The sequence below is a fragment of the Berghia stephanieae genome, chromosome 4, assembly GCF_034508935.2.
Source record: "Berghia stephanieae isolate SIO BIC M18660-M18661 chromosome 4, UCSD_Bste_1.3, whole genome shotgun sequence".
Classification (NCBI taxonomy): Eukaryota; Metazoa; Mollusca; class Gastropoda; order Nudibranchia; family Aeolidiidae; genus Berghia; species Berghia stephanieae.
The window spans coordinates 82,615,776-82,637,712 of NC_088363.1; the positions used below are offsets into that span (position 1 = coordinate 82,615,776).

Genomic DNA, 21,937 nt, shown 5'->3' on the forward strand with positions numbered 1-21,937 from the left:
GACGAGTTTTATGGCCAAATGTTTAATACGTGTTTTTCCAGAGTACGGCAGATAACTGGCCAAATCTTTCCCAATGGGATCTGAACCACATTGTTTACAACTTAGAGAAATGCTAATTCATTAAGGTCAGGTCGCTATCATGTTTATACAACCAATTTTGTTGACCGGGACGACCTGGGGATTGGTCCAAATTCCACAGATTCTTTTCTCCGTAACAAATAACGGGAAAGCAACGGGATCACCCCAGACGTTTATCGAGGGTCGCCCTTGGAATTTTATATTTATTAGTCCAAGCATGGAATAAAAATCAGTAAGGCAAGACAAACATCAGAGACGAACCCCAGCCGTTCTTTGGGGGTAAAAGAACCAAAGGTGTCGATTTTTTATTATCAGCCCTTAGTTACGTGTGTTAAAAGTTAGAACGTTTATGTTAATGAGCTCATTAATACGACAGGCGGTCCGGTGCTCTGTTCTAGGCTGTGTCAGTTGTGTTTTTGTCATAGTATTTAAGTAATACCGGACTAATTGTCAAGCCTCTGTGAATGATTGTCTTTTGGTGTGAGGAGATACAGAGCGTCTTCTTGCATCGTTTTTCGCTTCGCAGGCTTCGAGTTTAAAGCTGGTAATTTTAAATTCTAGACCGGAAGGACAAAAACAACCATGAGACAATTGGTAAGAATTCATTATATTGTATCATTTCTATATTTATATAGGCCGATATCTGTGTCACCAAGTCTTCCAACTGTAGGTAGATATGGAAAATGTTGTCCTTCACAGCCCAAGCCCCATGGGGCTGGAGTTTATCCCGGTTTCTATTACATGAAACGGACAATAGCAATCACTCTGCACCGAACTCAACTTGCATTGAATTGGGTTGTCATAACTTGTTACGTATTTAACACAACAAAGTGACACACAACAATGTGCAGTTTTTGGTTACACTTGGATTTCAACTATACAAATAATAGCAAGCAATTGCTATTGGCCGTTTCACGCTATCGAAACCTTGATCCTGACCGTAATGTCTTATTTGTTTCTATTGGAAATATATGTTTTGTAAAAAACTTCTCGGATATTCTGATATCTCAGTTGTTAGAGCACTCGCTTCACAAGCTAAAGGACCGAGATCGTTCCCATGTAAAGTCGAGATTTCTTTTCTGGTCAACAAGCAGTAGCTGGGTCTGTAAAAGTTGGCAGAAATACTTTACAATAGGCAAGCGTCGTGTTCAAAAGGTGTAAGCAATTGCTATTGTCCGTTTCACGATATAGAAACCGAGATAATCTCCGGCTCCAAGGACCTGATGGCTCTGAAGGCCTGTGTTCTCAGGCTAGAGGTGTGGTATGGTTGGTGGCAACGTGTACTTGCTTACAAAATTGTTATGGACCCATCTCAAACCAACGTAAAATATTGCCCTTTACAACAATGTTAAAACAAGCCTAGAACTGGGTTACCTTATTAGACCTGCAAATATGGACATGTCTGCAAGTGAGTAAAGAAGGTGGAAAAAATGTCTCCAGCTTCGTTTCACCTTTGCATATGGCTGGCACTTTACAAACATTGCTTTATCCATTCAGGTGGGAATAAGTGACAGATATTGCATATTGTTTATACACATTTCTGATTTTAAACTCACGTGATCTAAATTAAATGTAATTATTTCCCCTGCATCCCTAAGTTCAGTGAGTCTGAATGAATAGTTCTAAATTGAATATAGCACGTTGAAAATTCAAATGCGCCATTTCAATGCATATTCCATGTAACTATTCTGGAGATAAAAGAAACAATAAATAAAATTTTAAAAAAATACAATTCCCTTTTTTCATCCCATAGGGGAAATTGGTCTCTATGGTCTATTCCAAGTGACAACTGGAATAACCCAGGTGTAAGCCGCAATGCAGCGCCGCAAACTGAGCTATGGCGAGGTGACTTGCTCAAGGCCACACAGCGCAGGGGGTATTCGAACTCGGTACATCTCGGCTACGAGGCAAAGACCGTATCGCTGGGCCACGCTGCCCCATGATATAATGAATACGTTTGAAAAATTGTGTATCTACATTTAGATCACGAACGCCAGCGTGTTTTCATAACAAGCCTTCAATTTATTGCATTTTTTATTAGCTCTATCTACTCCAAACGTATTTTTCATCACCTTTTGTAACACGGACAAACAACGAACATCCTCATCTTAACACGAACACAAACATCCTTGACAATCTTGTTTAATGTGAATGAACCAAATGGCGCTATTCTACACCTACGTCCGTGTCATCTTTGAGTCTCTCTTTATAGTCACACAAATAATGCCTCATAAAACAGGAAACCAGCTCCAATACGTTGTGAATAATAAAACGATTCATACACCAACACTCAGCGTCTAGTAAACAAAATTATAAAAATGGAGCGACTCACATCTTGGTTTTCGTCCTTTCCTGTTCAATTTTTGTTTAATATTATGAAAAGCCAGGATTCACAACAGAAACGCGCATACCCTTGTGAAGAATGTAAGTAAAAAGTCGTCACGACTATTGCGTAATCTCTATGGTGTAATGGTAGCACGTCTGACCGGTCATGAAGAGGTCTGTGGTTCGGTCCCCACTCGAAGGAGGCCGATTGTTTGGGCTCATTTTTGGGGGGTATTTTGCTCTTTAATTTACCTGGCACTGTTTTACAAACACCTTTTATCAAACAAAAATTATGCGACCCGTAGTGTCAAACTGGAGTTCTATATGGATGAATCGGAGGTTAAACATGAATAATATGTTTAGAGAACCAGAAATATGATTTTTTTTTCAAAATGTAATTTATGTCAAGGGACTCCTGATTGCTCAGTTGGTAAAGCACTCGCTTCACAAGCAAAGGGACAGAATCGATCCTGGGTGAAATCGAGCTTTTTCTGACCCCTTCTCTGGCCACTCAGCAGTGATGGGGTATCTGGATTTGGCGGAAAGTACTTTGCCATAGTATAGTGTCCTATCCAAAGGGCTACAAGCAATTACTATTTGTCGTTTTGCGCTTCAGAAACGGGGATGATATCCGTGCCCATGGGCCTAATGCAGATATGTGGTCTTGTGCAATGACACTCGTTTTCGGATCAGAAGGTCCTAGGTTTGTTCCTCGCTCGGCGCATAGTTGAGTCCTTGAAAACGTCTTTTCACTCACATTATCTCACCGAACACAGTTGTAACATGAGTACCTGGCCGTTAACAGCGTTGTCTCTGTCGGAAAAAAATTATAAAATCGACTAATAGACGTCATGTCTCGTCCTACATGTTAAGTGTTTTTTTTTTAAAAAGTGCTTTGAGCACGCTTAGTGGATATTGCGCTAAATAAATATTCTAGGCAAAGTGAGTAATTCTCACTAAACTGTATGAACCAGACCATCAAAGTTCATGGTTACACAGTTTTGTGTGTTGTTCCGTTTACTTCCGGATGGCAATGTTATGAGCTTCTTAGCCAAGCGCATACTATCTATACGTACTATTTGTCAATCTATAGAACGCTTTGGAATCATTATGGAAAAGCTGAAGCTCCAAAATACTCGGCAAATAACACACGTATTTTCTTCTTTGACTAGAGCATTTACATAGAGCAATATCCACTAAACGTGCTCAAATCTCTTAACATGGAGGACGAGACATGTTAATTGTTGCTGTTGGTTTGGGATTTCATGTAAAGTGCTTTTGGCACGTTCAGTTGACACTGCTCTATAAAAATCCTCAACTTCTTCTTTAAATATACGACACCAAAAAAAAAAACAAAAAAACAAAACGATTTTATTCCGAATGATGAAAATATTGACGATGGGCGAAGAATTGAGCTTTTTATAGTGCAATATTCACTAAATGTGCTCAAAGAGCTTTACAAGGGGTCCCTGGTCAACAGCAACATTTAACATGTAGGACAGGACATGACGCCTGTTTGGCGATATTTTGTTCTACTATAAATTCAATTGTCACTTGTTCAAAAACCGCTTTAATTGTGTTGGGTGGAAATGTGTTTAAATATGTTGTTTGTTTGTTTGTTTGTTTTCAGAACCTTGTCTTATTTTTCGGACAAAGACAACGCTGTTAACGGCCAGGTACTCATTTTACACCTGAGTACGGTGATAGAATGTGAGTAAAGAGCCTTTTCCAAGGACTCAATTATGCGCCGAGCGCGAGGCTCGAACCCAGGACCTTCCGATCCGAAAGCGAGTGTCATACCACTAGAACACATAGCCACACTCTGGATTCTACATAGATACGAACTTTGCGCTCCATGTCTTATTTAATTTTGGGCGGATCAGACCTCTGATGACATCAATGAAATAAAACAGGGTGCGCAAAGTTCGTATGTATACTTTGAAGTTTTCATCCGCCGATGGTGAAAATCGGGACTTGAGATCCGCCGACCATCGATATTTTGTTCTACTATAAATTCAATTGTCACTTGTTCAAAAACCGCTTTAATTGTTTTGGGTGGAAATGTGTTTAAATATGTTGTTTGTTTGTTTGTTTGTTTTCAGAACCTTGCTCTTAGCCTTGTCTGTTTTGTGGCGGTGGCTGCAGGCAACGGTCTACCCAAAGGCATTGACTACAGCCAGTACGACAATGATAAATTGCAAGAGAGATACGACATCATTCAAGCTCTTGTAAGACCACGAGCAAGCCACATGCCCAAAATTGGATCGGCGTACTCACAGAAGGGTAAGTATTAGTTTAAAGTATGTTTTGTTATAAGGGGTGGGGAAGTGGCCGAGTAGTTAAGACATTGCATCGGAAGGTTCGAGTCCCGCTTTAGGCACTTTCGTATTTTCCTTGGGCAAGATTATTAAACCCCAAGTTGCTCACTTGGACAACATGAGTGATTCCTGTTGACATCAGACATGACATCTTGTTTGTTGGATTATATTATATATTCCTTCGTGGAATGCCTAGGCGATGATATCTTATGATGTCGTTGCGGAAGGGCATAATTAAATTATGTTATAATAATGTTGAAATGAGTAGAAAAGTGTCAGAAAACAATACGCTCTACAATCGAGACTATTTGGAGTGGTGGATAGCGTTGATTGACGAGTCTGCCTCTCATGGCCAGATGGAGGAGGTGTCGTAACAGTCAGGTCCTTATGTTCATATCCCCATCGCTGTAAACGTATTTATTCTTTGTTGTCTTCTCGCACTTTTCTACTCACTTCATTTCTTGTTATTATCAACATAAATGGATGCTCCACTCACTTTTCTGAATTTGCTATAAAAAAAAGAGCTTTGGAGGCGCGCGCGCGTGTGAGTGTGTGTGTGTGTGTATGCGTGTGTGTGTGAGAGAGAGAGAGACAGAGACAGAGAGAGAGAGAGAGAGATAGAGAGAGAGAGAGTATGAGAGAGGGTGGGGCGGGGGGGGGGGGGGGGGGGGGGAGATCAATTTTAATGTTCCCAATAAAAATAAGTGAATTTAATTCAGGTCTCATATTATTTAACTATACATATAATTTTCAGCATCCAAATCGCCATGACACTGTCTTGAAACCAGTGAGTTACGAATACAAGTATTTTAATTGTGTTGTGGCGCTATGTGGTCTTGTGGTATGACAATAGCCTTCGGAATGGAAGGTTCTGGGTTCGAGCCTCGCTCGACGCATAGTTGATTCCCGGGAAAAGGCTACTTACTCACATTCTCTCACCGTATATAGGTGTGAAATGATTGCTTGGCCGTAAACAGCGTTCTCTCTGTCCGAAAAAAATCTAATATCGCCTTACAGGTGTCCTGTCTCGTTCTACATGTTGCTGTTGGTGATGGACACTTTGTAAATAGCGTTGAGCACGTTTAGTGAATATTGTGCTGTATATAAAAAAGAGGTAAAAAATCTCAAGTTGTATTTGACTGAAGGAAATTAATAAGCCGGTGAGGTGCCCTTATGAGACATGATTTAAAACAAAAATACACCCCCCCCCCCCAAAAAAAAAAAAAACACACACCCACACAAAAAACACACAAAAAAAAAAACAAACACAAAAAACATGTGAATTTTTATATAACGCACTATCCACTAAATGTGCTTAAAGACAACGCTGTTAACGGCCAGGTACTCAATTTACACACGAGCACGGTGAGGTAATGTCAGTAAATAGCCTTTTCCATGGACTTAACTATGCGCCGAGCCAGGCTCGAACCCAGGACCTTCCGATCCCAAGATACATAGCCGCACTGAAGAATGTCCAGAACCTTCTCATCAAAGCACTCAGGTCTGATTATCCAACGTAGTAATGAGCTCGATTCGACATCGCTGGAGTGGTCAATGTATTGCTTAATTCAGAAAAGTGAGTGGAGCAGGCACTTATGTTGGTAACAACAAGATATGAAGTGAATAGAAAAGTGCCAGAAGACAATAGAGAATAAAAAATTTTCGCGGCGGTGGTGGGGTTTGAACCTGCGACCTTATTGGTACGACAACTCCGCCTGGCAGGTGAGAGCGTGGCTCTACCGTGTGAGCTATCCACGAACACAAAAATATTCGTTTCAAACTCAAAGTCATTACTAGATCCCTCTCTCACCCACTTCTTGAGACCGCCGATTCGTTCGTACACCACCATCGCGAATAATTTTGACCAGCAGTTAAGCTTAATAGCCAATATTCTCAACACAAACATATAACATAGAAACGATTGAGACATTGAGTATGCTCCGGTGTATGGGGTGAATTTTTTAATTCAGAAAAGTGAGTGGAGCAGGCACTTATGTTGGTAACAACAAGATATGAAGTGAATAGAAAAGTGCCAGAAGACAATAGAGAATAAAAAATTTTCGCGGCGGTGGTGGGGTTTGAACCTGCGACCTTATTGGTACGACAACTCCGCCTGGCAGGTGAGAGCGTGGCTCTACCGTGTGAGCTATCCACGAACACAAAAATATTCGTTTCAAACTCAAAGTCATTACTAGATCCCTCTCTCACCCACTTCTTGAGACCGCCGATTCGTTCGTACACCACCATCGCGAATAATTTTGACCAGCAGTTAAGCTTAATAGCCAATATTCTCAACACAAACATATAACATAGAATCGATTGAGACATTGAGTATGCTCCGGTGTATGGGTGAATTTTTTTAATTCAGAAAATGAGTGGGGAGCAGGCACTTATGTTGGTAACAACAAGATATGAAGTGAATAGAAAAGTGCAGAAGACAATAGAGAATAAAAATTTTCGCGCGGTGTGGGTTTGAACCTGCGACCTTATGTACGACAACTCCGCCTGGCAGTGGAGCGTGGCTCTACCGTGTGACTATTTCCACGAACACAAAATATTCGTTTCAAACTCAAAGTCTTACTAGATCCCTCTCTGCACCACTTCTTGAGACCGCCGATTCGTTTCGTACACCACCATCGCGAATATTTTGACCAGCAGTTACTAATAAGCCAATATTCTCAACACAAACATATAACAATAGAACGATTTGAGACATTGAGTATGCTCGGTGTATGGGGTTTTTTTAAAAATTTTTTATTAATGTCTTCTGGCACTTTTCTATTCACTTCATATCTTGTTGTTACCAACATAAGTGCCTGCTCCACTCACTTTTCTGAATTAAAAAATTCACCCCATACACCGGAGCATACTCAATGTCTCAATCGTTTCTATGTTATATGTTTGTGTTGAGAATATTGGCTATTAAGCTTAACTGCTGGTCAAAATTATTCGCGATGGTGGTGTACGAACGAATCGGCGGTCTCAAGAAGTGGGTGAGAGAGGGATCTAGTAATGACTTTGAGTTTGAAACGAATATTTTTGTGTTCGTGGATAGCTCACACGGTAGAGCCACGCTCTCACCTGCCAGGCGGAGTTGTCGTACCAATAAGGTCGCAGGTTCAAACCCCACCACCGCCGCGAAAATTTTTTATTCTCTATTGTCTTCTGGCACTTTTCTATTCACTTCATATCTCAATGTATTGCTGTGATTTGAGAGTTTTTTCATTGCACCAATGAGCTTATAAGAACGTGGGTGATTTGACCTGCAAATAGGTATACATTGGTTTGAGAGTCTTTCCATTACATCAATGAGCTTCCAACAACCTGGGTGATTTCATTTGACCTGCAAATAAGTATACGTGGGTTTGAGAGTAGTTCCATTACAAGAAAAAAGCCCATAACAATTTGAGTTATCAGACCTGCAAATAAATACACAGTGATTTGAGGGTATTTTCACAACATTAATAACACAATGATAATTTAGGTAATTAGAACTGTAAATAAATACACGTTGGTTTGAGAGTAGTTCTATTACCACAATGACCCCATAATAATTTCCTTCAAAAAAGTACTCGTTGATTATGTACCTTTGGCCAATGATAATGAAATAATAATATATTACTTTCTATTCCCCCCTATTCAAATTTCAGGCTACAGAAACAAAATCAACTACGGGTATCAACCATCTTATTCCAAACAAGTTTATACTCCGGTTAAAAACACGGGCTACGCCACTGCTGGTTATGCCCCGGTCAAAAACACCGGTTATAACGCTGGTTATGCCCCGGTCAAAAACACCGGTTATAACGCTGGTTATGCCCCGGTCAAAAACACCGGTTATAACGCTGGTTATGCCCCGGTTAAAAATATCGGTTACAACAACGCTGGTTACGCTCCTGCAAAGAACACCGGATATAACGTTGGTTATGCCAACCCTGCGCCCAGAGCTGCTCCTGTAAATTATGGATTCCAAAGTTACGGAGGCATCCGATTCGGAGGTGGAAAAGTGCATCCTGTTTTCAACAACGATCTTCTCTACAAGAATAAGGGCTTTGGGTAAGGTCTATATATGTGACCCCTCGTCTCACAACGGTATTATGTCGGGATGGACCAGATGCTAAAAAGTCAAATTATAGTTAAACTGGTCAAAAATATGAAACGTTGGTAATTACCACAGTAAATTATGATATTCCTTCTCCTCTATAAAGCATATAAACTCAACTTAAGCATGATATTTCTGAATACAAATTCCATCTTAAGCATTTTAATCATCCCGACTTAATACCGTTTTGAGACGAGGGGTCACATCGAATGTAATTACAGTTCTCGTTTGATTTTTGCTCGCTGTCGGGAGAAGCCAAAAAGCAAGTTAGAATCCGAATGTGTAGAAATCTGATGTTTCATGGGCGGTAAACAATACACTTGGTCACCCAGCTCTAGCGTGTAAAAATTGCAAAGCGTGCTAGATTTCAACGTGCTAGAGTCCTACAAGTACTGTATCACCGTAATATTAATATTTGTTTTTGCCCCTTGTATTATACAGAAACATCATTTTTTAACATTCAAATGATATTTTGTCAAATGGACAAGATCTATATAACATTTTATATGAGGTTAAATAATTAAATGAAATAAATAAAATTCCCTTCAGTCATCCCAAAGGGAATTTAGTCTTTAGGGTCCATTCCAAATAAAGACTGGAATTACACGGCGCCAACCGCAGAGCAGCGCCCCAAATTGAGATAGGGTGGAGTGATAAAACTATGTGTAACCTTGGTTAATACAGTTTAGTTAGAATTACTCATAACAATGGATGAGAGGTGGGGGGGGGGGGGGGTGATGTCTTAAATATTTTTATGCAGTGAAATCAGGCAGACGTCATCTATGTAAGTATCGGTATGCACGAGGTCCTATCGTTACTTGAGTCTCGTGCTATTCAGGTTCACTGTTATGTCTGTCTTGTTTGAACGTTCTGTGCCTTGCTCCCAATGAGGAAACAAAAACAACCTAAACTACAACAACAAAAACAACAACAAATAATTTTTATAAAATAAAAAAAATACAAACAGAAGAAAAAAAAACCCCAGAAACAACAGACTTAAACCTCTACAAAGAGCAACATCAACTTCCTGATAGATTAGGGAGACTGCACTGGTGTAAAATAAATGTCTGACGTGAATGTAATACAAGGACTAACGGTAATCAGGAGGCGTGGTTCGAACCCTCAGTCGAGGCAGGCTGTTTTCTTAGGATGGTCTTTTTCCTTGATATTTTTTCTCTCTTGCTTTGTCAGGTACTGTTTCATACACACTTTTCATATCTTTATAATACCTACTAAATGTGGACAAATCGCTTTAAATTGGATCTTAAACTAACAGAAATGTTATAAATTTAAGGCGTAACATGACTCATTTCATGCGGTCTTACAATAATTTGTTCCAACAGAGACAGATAGTTATCATTCTTCTACTGAGTACGGTGAAAGAATGTGAGTACAGAGCCTTGTCAAAAGATTCATTTTTGCGCCGCTCACAGCGCAGCGGGACGCGAACTAGGACCTACCTGACCGAAGACAAGCGTCAGTCATTCCAAAAGACCACAAATAGTCCGTTTTCTTAGCGGCAAGTTCCGTGCGTTTTGTGCACTTTTTGTAACCAGCAAACTAAGTATACAAATTGGTGCAGAAAATTATGAAGATTCGAAAAATAGGTGGCTCCAAATACCATTTTTATTGAAAAGACCTTAAAATTCGTCGTAAAGTCTAGTGAAAACGCGCACTTTGTGACGTTTTGGCGCTCGATGACAAAAGTATTTTTAAAAAAACATTCTCACCCATTAAGAACATCTTGATGTGTTTTTGATCGTGGAGATATTTTTGTTTTAATGTTTTCCATTATTATTTACCAAAAATATAGCTTTTAATTATTTTAAAACATTTTTTTTTGATTCTTCTGACCGCAGAAAAAACCCCAATAAAAATTGTCCTTTTTTGCCCGTGCAACAAAACTATGAGTCATTAGGTCGACCTATCCTTTACTAAGTATGTACTAGGATGTCTTAGCGCCTGTAAACGAAAAAAACAACAACAAGAGACTTAAAAAAATATTTAAAGCAGTTAAAGAGGTTTCTTTCAACCATTGTGTACAGTACAATAATGCTAAATCGAAATGCGGTTTTGTCATCTGTCACCGCCTCTCCCTTCGAGATAACGACAGCTCCATCTACGGACAATGGCATCATGTGTTGTCTAAAAAATAACTGAGAGAATGAATTTTGTCTTTTGAACGATGTCAACAAACTACAATTTTATTTTGTGCAATCGATATTCATTGAAAAGGTAAGGAACAATCTTTTTCATCTTTTATAAATGTCTTATATCATCGTGATGTTATTTTACTTTATGCGCATGCTAGTGCGATAAGTATTGCGCAATGTATGACAAAAGAATTGAGTTGTGAAAAAAGAATTGGGTCAGATCAAAGCTGAGTCACAGTCATATCATAAGCCCCCAGGATGCAAAAGATAGAGTAAGATTATGGCCCATGCTTGGATCTGAACATATTTTTCTATCTTAGTATAATATAAGTTACATGTGCTATGTCAGTACTAAATTTAGACCCTTTTAGATTCAATTAGATATAGATTAGCCTGTCGATGATTGATGATAAAATAACGGTGTTTATCATTACTGCTGACCGAGAAAGAAAAAAAAACATAACTAATTTATTATTAACTCAGTTGATCAAAAAAAGAACATCTCCACACACAATTCTACCAGTACACGCTAATATTCACACACATTGCTTTACCTTTTGCATGTTCAGGTTTGGTTTTTTTAAACAATGTATTGACTTGTTTGTTATATTTCTACTTGCCAGCCTCACAGTCCTTTGTTTCCTTAAAAGCATCATGCCTGGGGACCTCGTCAAATGGGAATGCTAGTTTGATTTGTTGAATGGTCAAGATTGCAAGGACTAAAGTTCCATTCTAACAGGTATTTGGAAGTATGTGTTCGTTGTGTGTGTGTGTTGATGTTGTTGTTGTTGTTTTATTGTTGTTTTGCAGAGAATCTTACCACTGAGCTATCCAAGCCCCGTCAACTAATATGTGTTTAACCTTTCTCACGCAAACACACACACAAATACACACTAACACGCATACACACACACACACACACTCGCAAGCACACAAACTTGTTCATTCTGTCATTTCTCAAGCTACCCTATATCGCCTTAAGATGGTAACATTTTCTGTAACTTGAGAAACTACGTAATTCACACTTTGTAGGAAATAACTTTAAATATTGTCTCTTGAGTATGTCATGGGGTTTTGATTTATTTTTCTTTCCTTCCTAGAATGCGCTAATATGGCAGGAGGAAAGAAGCGGCAGACATCCATTGTCGACTGTAAAAATCTGAACAAAGTTCCAAGACTCGATCAAGCTTCCCCTGAAATTGACTGGTTGAAGTGCCTGTTTTGTCAAGAAACCATTGAAAATTCTCCTCTCACAAACCCTAAAAAAGCAACCAAGTTAAATTGTATTGAAGACACTTATGTTGCCATTTCTGAGGATATCAAACTTTTTCATGACTCAGGTAGATTGCCAATAGCATTGAAATTCAATATTAACCAACCTGTGAAATGTCTTGCTAGTTTTTTGAGAGACAATGATGGACTTAACCATAAGAATTGCAGACACAGGTTTCATAAATCAAAACTCAAAAGGCTTGCAAAGAAGATAAATCAATGTAATAGTGAAGCAGTTGCAAGTCCTGATACAAGAGGCACATTAAACACATCACATATAAGCAAACACTGCTTGTTTTGTAAGGGTTGTGAAGGGGAATTGACTGAGGTCCGGACTCCTGCTCTTTCACAAAAAGTCTACTAGGAAGCTGTCCTTCTTTCAGATACAAGTATTCTTAGAGTATTTGGTGAGGGTGATCTTATTGCGGTGGAAGCAAAGTATCATAAGCCTTGCCTTATACTGTTCCACAGAAGAGCAGACGATTTTAGATGTAAAAATACTTCAGACAACAAATACAAAACACACATTGCAGAATGCAAACAGGATATTGTCAATTTTATTGATCAACAACAAGCTCGCACAGACACAAATGTTGTGTTTAAGCTGAATGATCTCTACAATTTACTTTTGTCAAAATTAAATGCCATAAATTTGTCGGATGTATATGTACATAGAACTAGATTCAAAGAAAATTAACTATCGAGAGTTCCTTCTTTAATGGAATACAGGGATGGGCGGGAAGTCTTGCTTACTTTCAAAGAGGGGAATATTATTTCACAAGCAGCTATTTCCGATTTAGATTCAAATGATGATCTTGCAATACAAAAAGCCGTTGATATTATAAGAGCAGAAATAAGAAATCATACATTCATATCACCCCTCAATATAGATCATGATAGCATTGTCAATAGTGTACCACACAAATTAGTGAAAATTGTGAATGGCATTTGAAGTGGTCAGTGTTCGCTAAGTTTAGGTCATCAGAATCGACATACCATGACAATTTCACAGTATATCATGTTGAACCACAACAACAAAAGCCCGCAAAATTCAGGTAGCACTAGAAAACAGTTGTCCAAGGAAACCCCAATCCCCGTTTATTTAGGAGTCATGGTTTTTGCCAAAACCAGAAAGAAAGGTCTTATTGATAAACTGTCTGCTCTGGGTTTATCAATTTCCTATGCTAGGGTAAAAGATATTACAGCTGAAACTAGTAAAAGAATTTGCCAGTTCTATAAAGAGACAAGTATTTCAACATCATCCAGAGATTTGTCTGTTTGTTGTTTGACAGAGCAACCAACTTATCTGCTGTCAATGAATGCCGGCGTGAACTTTTTACAAAAAAGTCACGCCTTCGAGACAATATGCCGCCAACTCGTGAAGCTCTCAAACAGCATTTAAATCGAGCAGTTTACCAAGCTGGTTATGTATGGAAACGCTCTCTTGCTAAAGACCATAGTCTTCCTTCCAAATCAGATTTTGGTTGGAAAGAAGATGGGATGCCAAAGTGGTCCACTTTGACTGACCTTACACATGCCTCACAAAATCTGATTAAATGTAACTGTTCATCAAAGGGATGCTCCAAAAGATGCAATTGTGTTAAGGCATCTCTTCCATGTACTCTGTTATGTGCCTGCAATGGTCAATGTTCTAGAGACAATAATTGACTTTAAACACGTTTTTCAATTGTATGTTTTCAACAATGTAATTTTAAAAAGGGATGTAAATCTATAATAATGCTGCTGTTAAATATGTACACAGAAAAAAATGTTTTAAATGGTTCAATTCTTCATTGAATAAATATGTATTGTACAATATATATATATAAATTTAAACGTGTTATTTGCTATATGATAGAGATACATTGTACTCTTATGTTTGAGAGTGATTGTACGTGTGTGTCGGGAGGAGAAGGGGTACTTGCTTTGGCAGTTGAATTGTCTATTATTGTTTGTTTTTTTTAATCAAATTAATATTGCTTGATTTTAGAGGATGTGAAGATTAAAAAATGTTTTTGAAATGCATGGCATTTCAAATATATGTCAGATTCTAAACCATTTAAACAGTTTCCAGGAAGGAGATATATTTTTTTTTTAATTTCCTGAAAAATCCCAATTGAATTTCGTATTTTCTTATATATTTCAATAAAATTCAAATGGAAAAATATTTTCTGAGTCCAAAGTGCGCAAGGGAATAGCAAAATAACCACATCATTATAAAATATTTATAAAACCGTAATTTTTTGAGAAAAAAAAATAAAATGTTGAAAAAATGTATTTTGTCACCTTTAAAGGGCAATAACTCGTGGTTCCAGCTATATTTCAACTTGGAGCCACCTATTTTCGAAATCCTCATAAAATTCTGCACTTTGTGTGAAAATTTCATGCTGGTTACACGATTTGCACAATTTTTCCATTAAGGGAACGGACTAAAAGCAATGCTACCGTAGCTGACATAAAACTAAACGCTGTTATCTGCTGTGTGTATGCACTGAACACAATTAGTCCATGTCATGTCGTGTGTTATACCTGCCTTGTCCTGCAGGTTCACTGTCAGTTATAAGTCTGCCTCGTGAAAGCGGTTGGTCTCTTACTTCACATGATGTCTGAATATAATAGTAATGGACGTAACCCATTATACAAGGAACTGTCAGATCTGAGATGCCTTTAAAAAATCTATAAAAACTGAGTTGTTTAGATCTCCCTATCACATGAATTGAGCTTTTATATAGCGCAATATCAACTAAACGTGCTCAAAGCGATTTACAAAGGGCCCTGGCCAACGGCAACACATAACATGTCGGACGGGGACACGACGCCTGTTATGCGATATTACAACTTTTTTTGGACAGAGGCAACGCTGTTAACGGTCAGGTACTCATTTTACACCCGAGTAAGATGAGATTGTGAGTTAAGAGCCTTTCCTAAGGACTCAACTATGCCCCGAGCGAGGCTCGAACCCAGGACCTCGCATAAGAACTTAATAACCCATCAATACATTAAAATTCAACTGAGAAGGAGGACGATGTGATCGCTGGTCTCTGGGGCTGCATGACATTTCTGGCAGGTATCACTGTTTCCAAGGGTCATCACGTTGCCGTCGTACAGGAGCTTGTGTGCTGCCATGATCCTGAAGGTGATACCAGCCTAGCTCCAATCCTGCAGGAACAGCTGAAGATGAGTAGTCAGACCAAGAATGATCCAACCCAGCATCCAGACAAGGTTCTTCCTTCTCCTGGACCCACAGCTCCAACTCAATGCGTCTCAGTGACATAAGTCCAGTGCAGAAAGTGAGTTAGGGCGTGTGACATGACAAGGGCCACGCAGCATGGGAGTGAAAACAAGAACTTCGTACCTTTATAGATAGAACGAAGATGACGTCACACTGGTCTTTGTTATTGTTTTTGCCATCCGCGTTTATGAGTAATTCTCACTAAACTGTATCAACCAGACTGCAAGCGTTCAAGGTTACACATAGTTTTGTGTGTTGGTCCGTTATACTTCCGGATGGCAATGTTGTGAGCTTCTTAGCCACGCGCATACTATCTAAAAATTATTGAGCTTTTATATAACGCGATATCCACTAAACATGCTCAAAGCGCTTTACAAGAGGTCATTGGCCAACAGCATCACTTAAGATTTAGCACGGGACATGATGCCTGTTAGGCGATATTACAATTTTTTTCGGACAGATACAACGCTGTTCACGGCCAGGTACATATTTTACACCTGAGTACGATGAGAAAATGTGAATAAAGACCTATTGTCCAAGGAGTCAACTATGCGCCAAGCGGGGCTCAAACTCAAGACCTTCCGATCCGAAAACGAGTCCCATACCACTAGATCACATAGCCCACAGGATGTAAAGCGAAGGAGTACAATTTTTTAAAGAATGAAAATACGTCATGTTCTAAATATAGCCGTTCTTGCTTCCGGTCCACTTGGTATGATTTTCCCACAATATTTCCATCTCATAATTTTGAAGTATTTACGGTACCTGCATTCACAACAGCCCGTAACCAAAGAGTTAAAAAAAAATCCTCGTAAACGTTTATGATCGTTTCGGGTCGGACCTCCCTTTGGTTATAGTCACGACGGAGCGACAGTAAAATCTCCACGAAGCGTTTTTTAACCATTTAACTGCCGTACTATGGAAAGACACGTATTTTTTTAAATGGTCAGAAAACTCGTACTTCAAACATAGATCGATTTCAATGTCACTCGTCTTGGCAAAAACTCTCAAACCTGGGACTTCGTCGAAATCCCTGGTTTGAGAATATTGACCAAGACGATTGTCATTGAAATCGATCCAATTTTGAATGACGGGTTTTCTGACCAATTTTTAAAATACATGTCTTTCCATAGTACGGCGGTAAACAGGTTAATGTCCCTGGCAACCCGACAGGTTTACGTCTCTCACAGGGAACAACAGTATTTGTAAAGGAAATTTCATTACCTCTCGGAACGTTTATAGTAAAAAGGCAAGATTAGTAAGGGCAAAAACTATAAGGAAAAGGAAATAAAAGAAAGGAAACGTCTTAGTCCTGTTCTCACGATATCTGTCTAGTGTGTCCAATTTCACCCACTGATCTGCCTGGTGTGTCCAATTTCACCCAATGATCTGTCTGGTGTGTCCAATTTCACCCAATGATCTGTCTGCTTGTCCAATTTCACCCAATGATCTGTCTGGTGTGTCCAATTTCACCCTATGATCTGTCTGGTGTGTCCAATTTCACCCGATGATCTGTTGGATTGTATTTTAGTGTGTTTGTTTGTTTGTTTTTCTTTATGTATTCCTATTTCTTGCGGCTATGTGGTCTTGTGGCATTCCAATCAGTTTCGGATCGGAAGGTCCTGTGTTCGAGCCTCGCTCAGCGGTTAACCGAGTCCTTGGAAAAGGCTCTTTACTCTCTCACATTCTCTCACCGTTCTCATGTGTAAAATGTGTACCTACCCCTTAATAGACTTGTCTGTCGGAAAAAAATCCCGATCCGAATCCAAAAATCCTACTAGACCTCATAACCGCACAATAAAGCTAAGATTCATTATTAATTAATTAATTAATTCCGATTTCTCCTCCATCTCGTATATTATCATCTGTGTTGTCTCTTTCCCCATAGACCCTACGACACGACAGACCCCATCTTTATTGGAGGAGGCCCCACCAAGGCTGCACCATCTGTAGCCCTCAGGAGCACACCTTTTAGAGCCCAGCCTTCATACGCCTACAATAAGGTTTCCTCCCCGCAGATCGACGCCTATGGAAACAGACCACCAGCCAATGGCTACCCCTACCCTTATTTGGGATAGGTTGTTTTCACAATTCAATAATTTGTTAATTTATATATTTCATCATACATATCTGGTGTAGCCATTACATTTCGTATTTTCATTAAAAGTTAATTGTTCTGACTTGATCTTTTCATTGAACCAGTCAACTGCTATATTTCAGAGAGACGCATATTTAGAAATTTGGTCAGGAATCTCGTCCTTCAAATTTTCGATCGATTTAAATCACCCTCACCTTGCCAAAAAATCTCGAACTTAAAAGATTTCGGAGTTTCCAGGTTGGAGAGTTTTTCCCAAGATGAGGGCCATTTGAATCGACCGATATTTGAAGGACGATTTTTTGGCCAAATTTTTAAATGCGCGTCTTTCTGGAGTACAACAGTAAACTGGTTAAAGAAGGAAGTAAATAGCCAAGTGACAAATAAGAGAGCAGATACGAGTTGAAGATAAACAGTGGAAAGGACAGATCAGTCCAAAAATTTAGCCTGAATTTTTTTTTTACTCGCAGTCAAGGCAGTCTATTTCTTTAGATGAATTTATCTTGTACTGTTCTACCTGTTTCCTGTAGCTCAGTTGGTAGAGCACGTCCCTCAGACGCAAAGAGACCCAGATCGATCCCGAGCGCAGTTAAGATTTTTTCTGACCCCCCCCCCCCCTTCCCACCCATTAAATGGGTAGCTGGAACTGTTAGATCTGGCGGAAAGTACTTTGAGATAGACTATAGTCCTATCAAAAGGGTTGCAAGCAATTCCTATTGTCTGTTTCACGCTATAGAAACCGGGACCCTATGGCTCTAAAGGGCCCATTAATTTCATCCGCTTTGTTACATCTGAGTAAGGTTAGAGAATGTGAGTTAAGAGTCTTTTCCAAGGACTCGACTATGCGCCGAGCGAGACTTGAACCCAGGACCATCCGATCCGAAAGCGAGTTTCATACCACTAGACCACATAGCCGCAAATACAAGGTGTCCATAAAGACTGTTCCTGTTTAATAACGTCTTTAACAGAAAAATGTAACAACCAATATTCTTTAAACGTGGACTTATGAATAGATCAATGGTGTACATACTGTTTACCATTATCATTTATTTACTCGATGAACATCCGTTTGGTTGCCATTGCTACCTACAAGCAAATTCAACATATTTTCGAGTGAGTTATTTCCATGTGTTTTGTATCTTTAGTGGTCATGGTGTCATGAATTCAAAAACAAGTCTTATTTTCATGGATGGCGTGAAAAATATCTGGTATGGGAGCTAAATACACAATGACGTTGGTGTAACCCCACAGGAAAAAGGTAGACGGGGAATGTCAGGTGACCCAGGCAACCAGGCAATCAAGTTTATCTCTCCCAATCCATCTGTCTGGATACGTGTCGTTTTGAAATTCACGAACGACCTGGCTTCAAGGTAGAGAGCACAGTCTTATGGAAAAACGATCCAAGTGATATTCATTCAGTTGGGATGCAGCAATTAAGTCATCGAAAAGTAGAGAGCGGTGGGGGCTACATCATTTGTTTATTGTTGTACTGACGAAGGGTTTGTACCCGAAACGTCCATTGTCTGTACTGTTGCTATCCGAAGCTTCTCAAATTTCACTCTTTCGTTTGTATTTTAGCTTATCGAAATAGACTTTTATAGTAATTATTTTCTTGGTTAAAAAAAAGATGGGCCTATAACTATTTTGTGCATGCCCATAACAAACATTCGCTTTGGACTCTCCCAATTACAAATTTGCAGTTTGTGTTGTTGTTTTTAGATTTTTAAAAATCGTTTTCATGTCCTGGAACCGTTTGTCAAATGAGCTATGAACTGTTGAACTTTTTTTGACGACTCTGTTTCATGGAATCACATTACACAAGGGTTTTGTTTTGTTGTTGCGTGTTGCTATCCGAAATAGAAAGAGAGAAAAATGAGGTCTTTTAAGTTCATGTTGATACAGGTCAAATTAGTGGCGTAATGTGGAAGGATGGATGCCTTGTAGGCATAAATGTTTGACTTTTCCATGGAAGATGGTGAAAACCAAATGTAAATGTCTAGAATGGTTTTAGAAATCAGGGAAAGGCTTTTTGTCCCATATTGGTCAGAGGCTTCAGAAGGTAATGTATTATTTGCATAAAAGATACATATGTTACAACCTCAATAAAATTCTAATCCTCCCCCCCCCCCCCCGCCCCAAAGGGCGTCCGCAAAATTGTTGCGATAGTTTAGTGCCAGTTACTAAGTTACCATGCATCATTAGGAGGAAAGTGAAAGGGGAACAACTCTTTCCTAGCGTAACTCGATGTATAAGTCCACTTTCCTAGCGTAACTCGATGTATAAGTCCATAGCACTGGTCTTTCAGTTGTCTTCCATGGTGGTTTGCCAGATGGACGCTGAAGATAATCTAGTATATTTTCTAAGCGATAAAAGTTACCCAAAGCATCAATAGAGTATTACATCGAAAAAAACGAAGAGATTAATGCTCAAGAAAATTTAACATTCTAATAATTTTCATAATCAAAGCATTAACGGCTTGTCTCAGTGGTGGTGGTTATGGTGGTGTTGAGAGAAGAAAAAGAGAGAGAGAGAAAAAAAGAGAGAGTGAGAGAGAGAGAGAGAGAGAGGAAGAGAGAGAGAGAGAGAGAGAGAGAGAGAGAGAGAGAGAGAGAGAGAGAGAGAGAGAGAGAGAGAGAGAGATTAGCGTAAAACGGAAATTAGCAATTGCTTGCTATCGACATGCAAATGTTTGCAGGTCTGATAATCCAATTCATTTTGGGCTCATTGTTTTGGGAAAATCTCACAAAATGACGCAAAATACTGTCCATTACGACAATGTTAAACTAGGCCAATTAATGGATTCGGATGTCAGGCCTGAATATATAAGCACGTCTCTTGCTACCCTTGGATAGGACGATAGTCTATTAAAAAAAGTACTTTCCGCACGAAATTACAGATCCAGCTACGCAATTACTGTTGGGTGGACAAGGGGATTAGAAAAAAAAGATTGATCTCGGTCCCTTTACATGTGAAGTGGTTGCTCTACCAACTGAGCTATCAGGGCCCCCTATGGTGGTGTTAACTCTTACATTATTGCTGATGAGAATGGGAGGAAAGGGGACGAAAACGGGGGGACAAGGAACAAAGAAAAGGGAGGGGAAGGGGCGCCCTTACGCGCAAATTGGTAAGATGACTTAATGCATATGAAAACAAAGATAAATTGAAAAATAATTGAGCTTTTATATAGCGCAATGTCCATTAAACGAGCACAAAGCGCTTTACCGTGTGAATAAATAAGATACAAGAATAAATGATTTAATACATTTTATTCATCCATACGATAACTGTTTATAGAAACGTGGATTACAAGGATGAATAAATAAACACGTTATTGATCCTTTGCATTTAGCTTAAATACCCACAAAATCCGCCAGTCAAATTAAACATAGTACCACTGGAAACTGTGTGTATCCTTTAACGCTTATAGTCTGATTGATATAATGTTTTGAGAACTAATCACTAACAGGCTGTCTAAAAATAATATTAACAAAGAGCTGAGTGACGTCAAATTCTTTCATACTCTAAAATATTATATTTTATACTCACTTTTATAAAGCAATATAGTAAATGGAATAGAAATCTAAGCAACGATAAAATTATATCAATATCAATGACTAAAACTATACGATGCCTTTACTATGGCAGTCTAGGAAGGAAAGGAAAAGACCCTCGAAACGAAGACAAATACACTTCAAGATCCGATGCTGACCCTTTTACTTACGATGTGACTTCTCTACCATCTGAGCTATCGCGTCTTTTACAACAAACAAAAAGTAGCATTAGGGTATAATCTAAAAATGGGATGTCTCAGAATGGAGTCTGACTTCAATGTTGAAAAATTTTGAACAGCACATTAGTATCATCTGTTAATGTAATATTTCTGATAGATCACCAACACCTTTTCAACGTTGCCTGTGAGAATATTATAAAATATTGGATTTTGACAATGACAACAATATATTATATTCACCTTCCCCAAAAGTGCTCGGAAGAAAATTAGCGACGTGCACTTATTTGCAGGTCTGATAACTTTTTCTTATGGGCTCATTTTTGTGCTGGAAATCTCCAAAAATGACGCAAATTATTGTCCATTAAAACAATGTGGCACTAGGCCCATAAGAGAGTTTGAATGTCAGACCTGCATAGTATGTTACAGTGAGTGACATAATCAGTCAGATGGCGAAAAGGTTTGAACTCAGAGATTGCCAAGTTTAGTTAGAAAATGAGTTCTTGTCAATAATGATTAAATCAACCCTTTTTGTACATCTTCGGGAAATATCACTTCTTAATATATTTTTTTTAAGCTAGTCAAGTTGAAAAAGAATGAAATTTGAGAAAAGTTACTGGATACCTTTCCCATAA

At 38.9% G+C, this 21,937-nt stretch overlaps 2 protein-coding genes across 2 annotated transcripts; both read left to right on the forward strand.

Annotated features, from left to right (window-relative positions):
- The first annotated feature begins 312 nt into the window (after nucleotides 1-312).
- Nucleotides 313-17,651, forward strand: LOC144971387 (uncharacterized). Its single transcript, XM_078912211.1, has 4 exons — nucleotides 313-672; nucleotides 4,506-4,686; nucleotides 8,372-8,777; nucleotides 17,369-17,651. The coding sequence occupies exons 1-4, from the start codon at nucleotides 661-663 to the stop codon at nucleotides 17,556-17,558; spliced, it is 789 nt and encodes a 262-aa protein (XP_078768337.1). The 5' UTR covers nucleotides 313-660; the 3' UTR covers nucleotides 17,559-17,651.
- On the forward strand, nucleotides 11,594-12,757 carry LOC144971390 (uncharacterized). Its single transcript, XM_078912214.1, has 2 exons — nucleotides 11,594-11,715; nucleotides 12,077-12,757. Exon 2 carries the CDS (start codon nucleotides 12,088-12,090, stop codon nucleotides 12,610-12,612), a length of 525 nt encoding a protein of 174 aa, XP_078768340.1. The 5' UTR covers nucleotides 11,594-11,715; nucleotides 12,077-12,087; the 3' UTR covers nucleotides 12,613-12,757.
- Nucleotides 17,652-21,937: the final 4,286 nt, after the last annotated feature.